Source organism: Heliangelus exortis, chromosome 1 (genome assembly GCF_036169615.1).
Source record: "Heliangelus exortis chromosome 1, bHelExo1.hap1, whole genome shotgun sequence".
NCBI classification, from domain to species: domain Eukaryota; kingdom Metazoa; phylum Chordata; class Aves; order Apodiformes; family Trochilidae; genus Heliangelus; species Heliangelus exortis.
In genome coordinates, this window is record NC_092422.1 from 63851420 (window position 1) to 63864541 (window position 13122).

Consider the following 13122-nt stretch of genomic DNA (forward strand, 5'->3'; position numbering starts at 1 on the left):
AGTTAGCTCATCTGCTTTGAACTCCTGCATGGCTGGGGAGCCAGACTGCTGGAGAAATCCAAACAGATGCAGGACAGAGGACTCAACATTTACAGATGTATATAATTCTCTGTATGGTTAATACTCATGATGATTATTCAGTAATTTGGAGATCCAAATCACTTAACAAGTATTAACTACTTAATACAATGCCCCCGAGAGGTATTTATGTAGAGTTAAGCAAGAATTATTATCTCTGTAGAATTGACAAGGAGACTGAGATGTGGCTTGTTTGAAGTCACATTGCAAGTCAGCTTCAGGATTAGTGCTTGGGCCTTTCAATCCCAGGTGCCATGTTCAAGTCACTGGATTGTGCTGCCCTGAAGATTAATAAGGATTAATGGACAAAGCAGAGGAGAAAGAACAATGTATGCCAGAAATATAATAATAAAACTCCAGGGTGAAAAATGAATACTGAGAGGTTGAAAGACCTGGAGAAATAATGAAATCCAGGAAGGGTTTTATAGTTTCTTAAAAGATGTGGTTCTGATGATAACCAACTCCAAAAGGGGAAGGAAGAGAGACTGTTTTAAGTCTTACAGCCTGTAAATCTTAAATAAATACCAGCTGGACAGTGAAAATCATATTCACACATTTATATTGCAAATTTACAGAGAAACACTTGAGCTGTAGTTTACAAGTGATTTTAAATCCCTCAGAAATCCACACTGGAAAGCAATCCTCAAACAAAGCCCCTAGGAACAATGAGGAGTACAGAATAATGGAGCACATTAGGAATCACTTGCTATAAATTGCCTGACCTGAGCTCCTCAGGCAACTCTTGTGGCCAAAAGGCACTCACAGCCTCTCACTGTAGATGTGAGAGGTTTTCATTACCTCTGTTTTGAGCTCTGATGAGAGCACTATAATGGGAAAAATAGCTTTTAACTGAAAAAAAAAAAAAAAAAAAAAAGGTGGGGGGCAGCAGAAAAGAGGGTTTTAGGGAAAGGAAGGAGAATAGAAGGATGCCTAACAGAAAACATGCGTTGGGATGAAAGGTAACTGCACAATAAACTGAGCTCATCTAAAGGCAGAGCTGGTTGCTAGCTTGATCTCAGTCTATAAATACCTGTGCAGGGAGCAGAGCTGTGAGGCTGGAAAGCAGCTCCATCTCACAGGCAGAGGCATAACTTCCAGCACAAGAAAGTCCCCATAAACAGAGGTGGGCTAAACTCACATCTTAATGTGGAAGGTGAAAAAGTTATTTACCATATCCAGAAGTTTTGCCCTCGGATCACTACAGTTCCCAGATGAGAAGCAAGAAAGAATGTTCTGGAGAGTCCTGTGACCCAAGTTATGGCATGCAGTCAGGTTGTGCCATTCACACAATTTCTTCCTGGCTTCAATAGGTTAGGAATAAACTAAATTTAAGCTAAAACCAAACAAAACCTTAGGAAATTAAAACAGAATCAAATATGAAGAGTGAAACCTGAAAGAAGACAGATATATAAGTGTTTGTTCTGGTCTGGTTCCCAAACGTCAGTGTATAGTAATGACATCTTTCCTTAACCCTGGCTTGGAAAAAGTGCATCCACAGTTCACTGACTGCAGTCCAATACGGGGTGACATCCAGGAGTCTGGGTGGTCGCTAATGCTGGAGATGCTGCCTTAGCCATGAATGGTTCACTGCACAGTTCCAGGGTAGGACCTGCCACCCATGGAAGAGAAACAAGATGCCCTGGGAGCAATGCAATTTATTCATGCACAGGTAGTACATCCTCTTACACTGTCACTAAAGAAATTCTCACCTCGTGTACACCTGCACCATCTCAGTGAAGCCTCTGGTATAAGTGGTGTAACTCCACACAACTGCTGGAACTGAGCTCTCTGCAGTAATAGCAATTAATCCACAGGGCAGGAAAAATGGAAAGCAAAAGGTCTGAATCTGCCAGCAGTCAATTTGTTGGGTTCTATTTGCCAACACATGCCATGGGTAAGGTATAGGAAAGTGCATCCACAGTCAGCTTATGGTACCTGCCTCCAGAACATTCTTTGAAGCCCAGTAGAACATTCTGCAACAGTCATTTTCTTTTTATATATATATAAAAAAATGCCTGCAATTCCAGCAGTTTATGAAGTAATTCTGTTCCAACCAGATTAAAAAAAAAAAAAAAAGATATTTCTGGGGACCACTCTTAATACTCTTCTATCTCCAGCTCAATAGCTGTATTCAACTCGTTCTGCTCACTGCTCAGTCCCAATTACAATAAAAGTATTTAATTTCCTCTTTGATTTCCCTTCAACAACAGATTGCAACTTGTGACACTTCGAGTCATTTTGGTAGCTCGTTTAACACACACTGAAACCTGAATATCTGCTGATTATGTTCCCAAGTTCTGGCTCACTGCAATAAAGGATGGGGACAGGAGATGCAATCTCTGGAGATTGAGGACCTGAATGTGATTACTGCTGGCTGAAAACTTGTTTCGTCCCAGTAGTCTTGGGGTACAACTAGAATCGTTCATGAATGATTAATGAACTATAGGCACATCAATGAAACTCTGCCCTAAATGTATCTGTAACCAACTCAGGTGGGGGCCAAAGAAGTCTAGCCAAGTAGTATCCTGTAATTTACAACTCTTGATGTAGTGAATGGAGTAATACATCTCATTTACTGTGTCTGGTTTCTCTACCCCAAGTACCTGAGTCACCTAAGTGATTATTTTTTTCCCTTCCTTGCTTCCTACTCAGCATTAAAGTTATTATGTGGTGAGTGGGCCTCCAATATCCATGTTCATACTGAGGAGAACCTTCCTCCATTAGCAACCCCACTGATTCTAAGAACTGAAAATTCAGGATTATACTCATTACTGGTAAGCGCACTCAATCACTTACCAAGGGAGTACTGAGCTTTCCATAAAGCACTTGTAGTGGTAATTTTTGGAGATCTTTAAATTCTCTCAGCAATATCAAACTTCAAAATTATTTCTTACCCCTAATTTCTATAACCAGCATAGTCACTTAATCCCAGGAATAATAGACTGCAGAACATATTCTCATCTTTGATGGATGATGAGTTGGCCTAAGTAAAGTTGTTAGGAATGTAAAATAAAATGCAAATTAAATAGCACAATCAAAGTCAAGCTATTAAAAAAAATAGTCATGCAGGCAATATATGATACGAAGTATCATCCTTTTGCTTACATTGTTGCGTAGATAATACCAGCATATTAGAAAAATAATAAATCACAGGAAGCTGTTTCTCTAGCTGGGAGTTTCTCAAACTATGGGTCATGAACCTCCATAGGGATTCATGAATGAGTTTGAATGGGGTCACAAAAAACTTGTTAGTGAGAAGCAAGGCAGATATTTTCCCCTAAGTTGAGCAGCCCAGTCATCTAGGAGAGGAACAAGAGAGCAGACTGTAATTAGTGGCTGCAAGTATTTATATGTGCTAGGGAACTGCTAACTACCTTTAATTACAACAGCTCACTTTCTTCAGGGGAAGGGAACAATATAGGCTAGAATTAAAATTGCTATAGTTGTAGTTGCTAACTGCCTTTTGTTGCAGGCAATCGGTCTATTTCTCCAGAGAGGCAGCTTAACCTTGTGACTGGATCTTATTCCCCCTCACTTAGAAATGGGGCCATTACCATCTCAGGGAGTCACACAAATATGCAATCAAATATGGTTGCATTTTCAAATGGTGTAAGAAAGAAAATCAATGGTCTCATTTACACAGTGTGTGACCACCAAGCAAAGAGTGAGGTCCCCCCTGCGATCTGCATTGCATCCTAGTCGAGCAGGACATTTATTAAAGGACTTAATATGAGAGACTAATTGAAAAAGTAGAATGATCTCACTGAAAAGCATCTGTACATTTCTCTCGGCTGCCCTTCCTGTCATCCGAACCCACTTGCTTGCTCAGAGGGGATCCTTTTCAAACCTGTCAACAACTGGATGTACCAAGATGGAAACTGAAGATTGGCACATGAGATTTCAGTCCAACACCACATGGTCTAGCTCAGTTAGCACATGAAACAGGTCAAGACAAGAGTCCTTTTCCCCTCCTGAGAGCAGCTTTCATCAAGACCAAAAGAAAAAGCCCTTCTCCTGCTCCTAAAATTAGGTAGTTTAGGGAAATATGAGTGTGATACACACCCCACATCCCCATGTTAGGGGCTTGTAGTATCATCCAAGTCCATGATTGCTTTCTTGAGGTCTGTGTAAAGTCTTTGAGACCTGTGGTTACAGAGCAGCCTGCCTCCTTCAGAGCCCTCTGGCTATTGCAGCCACCATGTACCTTGCTCCAGGAGTGCTCTGTAGCTCCCCAGAAGGGAGTGAGAGTGATGTCAGGTGAAAGCAACATTGCTGGTGGACATGACCTTATCTAAGCAGCAAAGGCGTCATCTGCATGATGACCCCACTCTCCTTTTCCCATTCTCACACCACACCCTGCACTATGATATCCTGTCCCTGGGAAAGAATCCCGAAAAAGAGATCCAGGTTGCAGATAACCCAGGGAAAAACGAGAAGATGGAAGACTTTTTTTTCAGCTGGATCAGTTTTGTAACCTGTTGCATTGCACAACCCCAGTGAGCACCTGTGGTGTCCCGAGCCAAGAGTGGGAAACATGAGAGGAAGAGGCTTGAACAGCACTGCCACGCAGTGGCTGCTTGTGAGGAAAGACTGTCCCTGACTGCTGGTGGGACAGGAGGAGAGGAGACCTGAATGCTGTTTACACAATTTGGCCATGGAAAACTGCTCTGACAGTGAGAGGAGGTTCCTGCGTTTATCCTGTGTTAGGTAAAGGCCTAATAAAGTGCAGGCTTTAGCATCAAAGCTGGGCAGCTGGACTCTAAAAATGGACATAGTGTCCTGCTAGTGAGGATGATATGGCATGGGGGAAGATGAACCTGCATTGGATCAGGGCATTAAAGAAGAGATTAAGCCACAAGACTTTCCTAAACCTAAGTTTTGAGTCTTTCCTGCTTCTGTGTGCAAGAAGTGGGATGAGACTGTCAGAACTAGCCCCTTGCAGAGGAGAGTAAAAATGGTGCCAGCTCACAAAGAAAGGCTCCTCAGGGATTTCACACATAGAATGTTTAGGTTGGAAGAAACCTCCAAGATCATCCAGTCCAACCTTTGACCAACACCATAATCTAAAGGACCAGGTCCAAATGCCTTTTAAATGCCTCCAGGGATGGTGACTCCACCACTGTCCTGGGCAGGCCATTCCAATCCTTGACAACCCTCTCGGTGGACTGAAGAGTGACTGTTCCCCTGAGGCCTGGATGAGATGGATGGGGTTGTATTTAAAGTGTGTGCAAATAGGATAACCTACTGGACACAGACTCCCCACATTGTTTTTCTAGTGGTAAAAACATCATGTGTGTGCCATGGGCACATGCCCACTGAGCTCCTGGCAGCTTTTCAACCCTTCCCATAGGTTCTCTGCCTGCTGTAGGAAGTCAACACTAAGGAAAAAGCCTCCTGCTAGCCATGCCACTGTGCCTTTTGACAATTTGGTGTCTGCTTTGTGTCAAACTACTGCTCCTCAGAGAACCCAGGAGGTACAACTTCTTCCAGAAAGTTCCCTGAGCATAAAACCTGCTTCCAAAATCGAGTAGAAACTCTTCCCAAAGCATTTCTGCACTCCTGTCAGATCTGCAGGGATCCATTCAGGGGATCTTTTTACACTTTCTCCATCACTGCAACCGCAAATCAGATTTTATCAGGTTTGTCTTTGCAGCCTGTCAGCAGCATTTTGACTAGCCAGAACAGTTACCTCCAAGCTCTCTGGTGCTGAGCAGGATGTCTGTAAGCTGTGTAGCTTGTTCAGCTATAGGTATGTGGCTCTCAGCAGCCTGAGAAGCCAGGAAGTATCATTTCAGAAATGTATTTGCTGACAACTGCAAAGAGAAAAATCAAGGTTTAATTCCCTGCCCCTTCATTCTCTATGTTGCTGCTTAGCTTTTTGTCCCGTCTGTGCCAGGTGAGGCACAGCCTGGACACTTATGGCTGGGAAGAGGATGCCCTGGGCAGCTCCAAGCAGAATGGAGGCTTTAAAGTAGATTTTCTAAACATTATGGATTTCATCTCTGCTTAGCAGCTGGTTACTGCGCCGAAGCCATGAATCACACCACTTGAAGTGATTGAAGGAGGGGAAAGAATAATAATAATAAAGTGGCAAACTAGCTCAGGGATAGGCTTGGGAGTCCTATTAAATTTGAGAGGCTATGATTTCTATTCCCAGAACTGCTGGTTAACACAAGAACAAGCACCATGCTTCCCCAACCCATACAAAGAGTTGTACTAGGCAAAAACTGAGGAGCAAACCAGCAACAGGTCGATCCTGTACTGCTCAGTCAAAAGTTGCCAGCAGATTAACGTGGCAGCGCTCACGAAAAGTCCGCAGCAGCTCTGGCAAGCTTTGAAAAATTTATAATTATAGCTACGGGCTTCATCGCAAAAGGAACCAAATATGTGATGTTTGTTTCTGTTGAAGAATGGGAGGAGACTAATGGTAAAGGAGAGGGAGTGGGAGTGCGGAAGCGGGGAGAGGGGAAGGCAGAGAACTGAGCTCTGCTGAGTTTTCAGGGACCCGCAGAAAAAATCACCTCAATAGAGCAGTTCAGACCTCAAATACTGTGCAGAGCTTTGACAGTCTTCTGCTTTATGGCATACTTAACAAAGTGTTCCTACATCTAGTAGGCTGGAATGTCCATTTGACTATAGACTCTCTGATACTTTGCTCGTACTTTAACATTTTGGACACATGACAAAAATGTGTGTAACGCATTTTTTAAAGTGTTGATTGTGCTCGTAATTTTCAAGTCAGAATATAAAATAAACATCTCTGCCCTTTCTTCCAGCAGGCAGCACAGAGATCTGCTCTCCGCGTTCTATCTGACAGGTACATTTTGTCATTTTTATGAACTATAAATTGCTTTATGAAACGTTGAGCCCTATTTATTGTGGCATATAACTCATAATCGGATTTTGTCCCCAAAGTATCTGTGAACTGGGATGTTAAACATTTTGCATGCTTGGATTTGTCATGCATGTGTAGAGTTTATTACTGCAAAAATCTCAGTCTCGTTGTATTTCATACAGAATATGCAGAATCCCTTGTTGTGATACCAAACGAGAGATAAGAAACTTACTGGAGAGGGCATGAATGACGCAGTAAATTCTGAGCTTTAGAATTTGCTGAGATATATCTGAGCTCATTTTTCAGCAATAAGTACTTCATTTATTCCAAGATGTTCTCTTTTGACTTTTTCCAAATCCTTTCCCTGGGATTTACTCTAATTCTTTGAGATTCTCTGTATGTTTTATGCACAAAAACAATGCTCTTTTTCACTCCTTGAGTTTTGAGGGATTGGTGTTTGGAGGAATTTAATTCATTTTTTTCACTTCTGAAACTGCAGCAGTGCTCCAGGCAGATAAGCAGAAGACCAAATCCTTAGACAGTGTTCAGGTTTTACTCAGCTCTTTTTCAAGCAAAAAGTCCATCAACTTCAATGAGAAACTTGCCCAAGTGAGGAATTCAGGATTTGGGCCATAGTAAATGTTATAGTTGGGCTGTGGGTCTGCACAGGTATTTACCTTAAATGACTTTTATGAAAGTGGGTTGATTGAAATATAAGGTAGCTTTCTGAGATGGTCCTGATTTCTTTTCCAGTTTTGGGAACAGGGGAAGGGAAGGGGGAGGAGAAACTGTACATTTTAGTGCCTGTGAAAAAGAACTAGCAGATTTACATTTATCCACAAATGAGGTACTGTGTCATGCAGGCTGACACAGAGTAAATTTCCCCATGCCTTGTTGGCAGCCCCCTCTGCTCCGTCTGGCCCCCCGCCCCCCGCCTCCCTGGGAATAAGCGGTAATTGACTCTGGAAGCCAGCTCAGGCCAGGATTTCTCCAGAGCAGAGCCTGTCACTTAGGCTGAATTATATGTTGTGCATGGATGAATAACATTTCTCTCTGCTCAGAGGCTAAGACCGCCAAAATTATCGACCTTCCCTCCCCAAGTTTACAAACACCATTTTGTTTAGAATCTTGCCCTCCCCCTTAAGGAAAAAATAACCCAAGTGAAATGTATGGCATGTAGGTGAAATCGCTGGCATGGCTGTAGGGCACACAAGTGTCTGCTGTAACTGGGACTAATGCAAAAAATAAAGCGTGTTCAGATTCAGCATTATGCCCCTCTCTCTGGTGGTGTGAAGGCTCTCCCCCAAGGCAAAGCAGCTTTTGCATTTGGTGGGGGCAACACTGTGACCAAAGAAAACATTTTATTTTTTTTTCTCAGCATCCTTCCCCGTGGCTGAATGAGGAACATTCCTGCAGAACTGCCCATGGAGGGAGTTAACAAGCCCCAAACCCCACAGTGTGCTTTCTGTCTTCCCTAGAACCAGAAGTGGTGGTGATGGATAGATGGTCTGTAGCACACAGGGGGTGGTGAGGGAGCTGGGCACATCATGCCCTTGTCCTCAGGGCAAAGGGGATGAAATGCTGCCCATCACACCTCAGATTTAGTATTTATGATCAGATACTCCCCTCTCTGTCCCTATAAGCATGCCCAGAGACTATAGCTTTCCCACTGGCTCTCCAAGTGTTCAGCTGTCAGGGCACCCAGCCACCCGTAGCCTCACTGCAGCGAGCAAACAGGAGGGCAGGGGGCCAAAAACCCATGCTGTGATGGCAGCTTCTGTCTGGTCTTGGCTAAAGTGAGGACGTCTGTGATACTGCTGCTTGTTACTTGTGTCCCAGTAGCAACTAAGAACTCCCAGTCACGCACCAGCACTTCCCAGCACCAAGGGAGACAGCAGCTTAAATAAAGCTCTTAGTAATTTTGTCTAATATTTTGTTTGGAAAATACTCTCCGGATGTTCTTGTTGCAGTTTTTGCTTTCAGGCTCTGTTAAAATGGTAATGGTTAGCTAAACTGAAAAAGGAAAGAGAAAAAAAGAGAGAGGTTTTTAAACCTGCAGCCACTGATTTCTTTAGTGTATTGCTCTCAGTCTTGTTTTCAGAATGACACAGTAACCCCCAGCAGATTTATGTGCAAACACAAAGATTAGTGACCCAGAAGCCTGAGTAACACAGCTTTTCTGCTTGCAGAAGACAGGTTGCTCTGCACATGCACTGACTGTTTTGTCAGGAAAGATGCACTGGCCCCATTAGCTTTTCACTCTCTTATGAAAAAACCCTCAGTGTTTATACAGCACAGCTTGGTTTTAATTTTATTGTGCTTTTCAGTAAAGTGGTCTAACTATACAGACTGTTCAGTTTCTGGGACAGAGAAGAGTAAGAACTTAAGTTACATACCTGAATGGTATAGAGCTAGAATATTTTCAGTTGTCACATATCCACTGCCTGAACAGCCTTCAAATGAAGAAAAATGTCTGTAACTAAAATATTCAGTGTGTTCTGTTGTTATTTAAGAGTAAGCAGGGTGGTTAAGCCAGGTCTTAACCTGCTTAATCCTGCTGAGCTAAATAGATTTTATTATTGACTCCTGTGGTCCCAGAACTCTGACCTTAAGGCTGATGTTAAAGGCTAATTTTTTGCAGTCTGTTTCACTAATCCAGAAGCACTTGCTTGCTGGATCCATTTGCAGTGCAGAATGTCCAGCTGTAAATTACAGCTGTTTGTAATCATACCCAAACACAACACTCATTATTATTCTTTTGTTCTTTTTAGGCTGGAAAGCCCACCATGAGGGAGACTGCACAGTGCTTAATCCACACATTAAATTTACTCACAGCTCATACTCATGTGAAAGATAAGATTTTCCATGAAGTAAAGATTTACAGTGGTCCTAGGGCATTTTTATTCCCCAAGCTGCTCTTATTTCTCCGTGCTGTGGTGTAGGCCAAGTGAGTCTGCTGCAGAGTTTTGAAAGATCAGAGGAAAGCGCTCTGCCACCTCTGAATTTCCCTTCCTGACATACCAGGGGAAAGATAGCTCTCTCACCACAGTGCTTGGGTAGTATTTACGGTTAACTCATAATTGCAGTCTATTCTCCTTTCTGTGTTATTACACTGGAGGATGCAGGCAGATGCTTTGGCCATAGGAACCTCGGTGTGGGCATGCAGGCTCAAGGGAGAGCAGCAGCCATATGGCAGTGCTGGCAAGCCTGCCTGGCCCAGCTGATGGGGCCTGTAAAGAGCCCAGCTCACTAGCTTCACCTCAGCACCTGATTAATATGTACATGGCATCCAGTTCTGAACGATTAAGTACAGGGTGTGATAAACCTCTTTGATTTACCACCTCAGGCTCTGAATAACAAGGTGTCTCAACGTTATCATCCATTTGGCAGTGTGGATGAGCCCCTTTCACAATGGCTGTTGAGTTACACAGCCTGCCTGAGCTTTGGGTCCACCTTTTTGTCAGGCAGAAGGGATAGTACTTTGCATTTTCAAGTGACCATGACTTGTCTGTCCATATTTGATCCCAGTTAGGACACTGAAATGCAGGCTGTTGCCAGGCATGAGCTGGTTTACCCTAAGGGGTCTGACCAGTCACACTTAAGACCCCAAGGGGCAAACATATTCCCTGTCATTCTCTGGAGTGGTGAAGGGTTTGGGGAGCTGAGCAGTGGGTTGTACGAAGCACTGAGCCCCACATCTGTGTGGAGAGAGAGGTTATAAGCAGAGGTGATGCTGCACTGTCTCTTGTGTTGTGTGCACACATTGAGCACTCAGCTGTGAGGAAAATTGAATGGAAAAGGTTGACCTGGGACAATCTAGTTCATTCCCCTGATCCTGTAAGCAGTCACAGGATCAGTGGGATCTTCAGCGTGGACATTTCTTTGGACAAAACCATATTGGGATTCACCATTTGTGTTTCGAGGCTTGGAGAGGGATTGCCTGTAAAGTATTAAGGCAACAATAAGAGGCAATTTAGGCTTTTAATAGATCACTTAAAGCAGGGAAGGCAGCTGTCCAAGCAGCCTTAAAACTTTCACTGCACCAAGCCAAAGATTTCTTGTCCTCGAGTACCTGCTAGAGCTGTGATCAAGCAAAGCAATTAAACTCCTGACACATTAAATTAAGTAAAAAGTTGAGTGGCAGCTAGCAAAATTATCACGTGCTCTGTGCCACTCACATACTTATGTTTGTGTTGGACTGAGTTTTTTGCTAACATCACCTTTCACACTGTGAGAGCCCTTCACATGAGAAGCTCCACAGTCAGTGGTATCAGCCGTGACTCAGCTCACTGGTGGCCCAGAAAGGTGACATGTGACAGCTCTGGGCAATCAGTGGCAGGAGAAAGGGAGCCTTGGCTGGGGAGAGCTGGTCGGGGTCCCACCAGAGAATGATGGAACTGAGATCATGGGCTCTGCAGGAGACAAAGTTTGGCTGGAAAAGTGTGTGCAGGCACAGGGTTCTCTGCCACAGAATAAAAAAACCACAGAGCTCTCATAATGTTAGCGCGTTGCTTAACATTTCTGGATTATCTTTGTGAGGAAAAAGAGAATACCTCCAACAGGGAATGTGGACTCATCATTTATGCTTTTACATGAAAGCTTAGCTGTTTGGAAATGCTGGTGTCCCATGGTAGCAGCCATCTCGCATGGTACAGGGTCTCAAAGGGTGACTGCTGCTGGAAATGGTCTGGAGTTCCTCAGCCCTCCTAGCTTGGGATCTTGGAGGATGAAGTCTAATGATCTCGAGCACAGAACCTATGAGGAGAGGCTGAGGGAGCTGGGGCTGTTCAGCCTGGAGAAGAGGAGGCTCAGAGGAGACCTCATCACTCTCTACAACTCCCTGAAAGGAGGTTGGAGCCGGAGGGGGGGTTGGTCTCTTTTCCCTGGCAACTCTCAGCAAGACAAGAGGGCACGGTCTCAAGTTGTGCCAGGGGAGGTTTAGGTTGGACATTAGAAAGAATTTCTTTACAGAGAGGGTGATCAAGCATTGGAATGGGCTGCCCAGGGAAGTAGTGGATTCTCCATCCCTGGAGATATTTAAGAAGAGACTGGATGTGGCACTCAGTGCCATGGTCTGGTAACTGCAGCAGTAGTGGATCAAGGGTTGGACTTGATGATCTCTGAGGTCCCTTCCAACCCAGCCAATTCTATGATTCTATGATTCTATGAGACATATTTTTATACAGGACACTATTTCCTGTATTGGAGACTGTTGTGAATTAGTGAAAAGGGGCTTTAAAAAAGAACCTGTGTGGAAGGCTTGGAGTGAAAATGAATAGATATCTCTGGAAAACTGAGAATCTTTTCCCTTTATTTAACTTGTGAGTAAGGTCTGTAGCACTCATCTGTTTGCTATTGGATGTTTTCCCATACCTTGACTGTTGCTGGTGTTTGTTTAGAGTTGTTCTGCCATAGCACTAGAGACGGAATTGCAGCGCTGTGTGAGAAGGTGAAGCAGAGCTGCCCCAGGGCATTGTAATGATTTTGGGCCCTAGCTAGTAATGCTAAATACTGAAATTTCATTGGTATTTAGAGAAAAAAAAAATTAAGACGTATTTTTACTTCAAGTAAGTATTTTTACTTCAAGTACTTCAAGTAAGGCAGTGTTCTGCTATCAAGACAGCCAAACATTTTGCACCTCCTGGTGCATTCTCAATGGCTCCCCCAAGATACCTGAGGGGAGACAATCTACTTCCCAGAAACATTTGCATTTTGAAAAAATATACAGCTGCTGAGAGAAAGGTCTGACTAGTAATCTCTCATGTATTTTTTTTGGCTTGCTAGGTTTTTTAAAGAATCAATGTGTGGATAATTACAGAATTAAAGTGGAGGGAAAGAGTGACAAGGTGCAGTCTGTGGTTTTTCACATATTAGCAAGGAGAAAGCAGGTCCCATTGCTGGCTGGCAGCATGAAGAATATGCAAAGTGCTATTGGGAAGAAGAGTGTATGTGTGTGCAGCATATGAAGTGCCTCAGCATATGATTAACCTCACTGGGTATGTAGTAAATAGTAGATAACTGTGATCAAAAAAGTATTCCTGTGATTTATCAAACTGAGCAACTCTGCATTTTGCAGTGAAGCAGGAGGTCAATCCTGAAATCTAGGGCAAGTGGAGCAATAGGAAATTGCAGGGACTTAGAAGTTAATCATACCGTTGGACTGCTTCCATCTGCTTTTGAAAGACAGAGTCAGTATAGTGCTAGCGAGG

General features: G+C 43.5%; 1 protein-coding gene across 3 annotated transcripts in view; it reads left to right on the forward strand.

The window, feature by feature from the left end:
- The window catches only part of AFF3 (ALF transcription elongation factor 3), a 333250-nt gene that overhangs the window by 245791 nt on the left and 74337 nt on the right, over positions 1 to 13122 (forward strand). For 2 of the 3 annotated variants that reach the window (XM_071745558.1, XM_071745572.1), the window contains one exon: positions 6855 to 6895. In XM_071745558.1, coding sequence (XP_071601659.1) covers positions 6855 to 6895 — 41 coding nt within the window. The remainder of the gene's footprint in view (positions 1 to 6854; positions 6896 to 13122) is intronic. The other variant, XM_071745568.1, reaches the window with a different exon arrangement.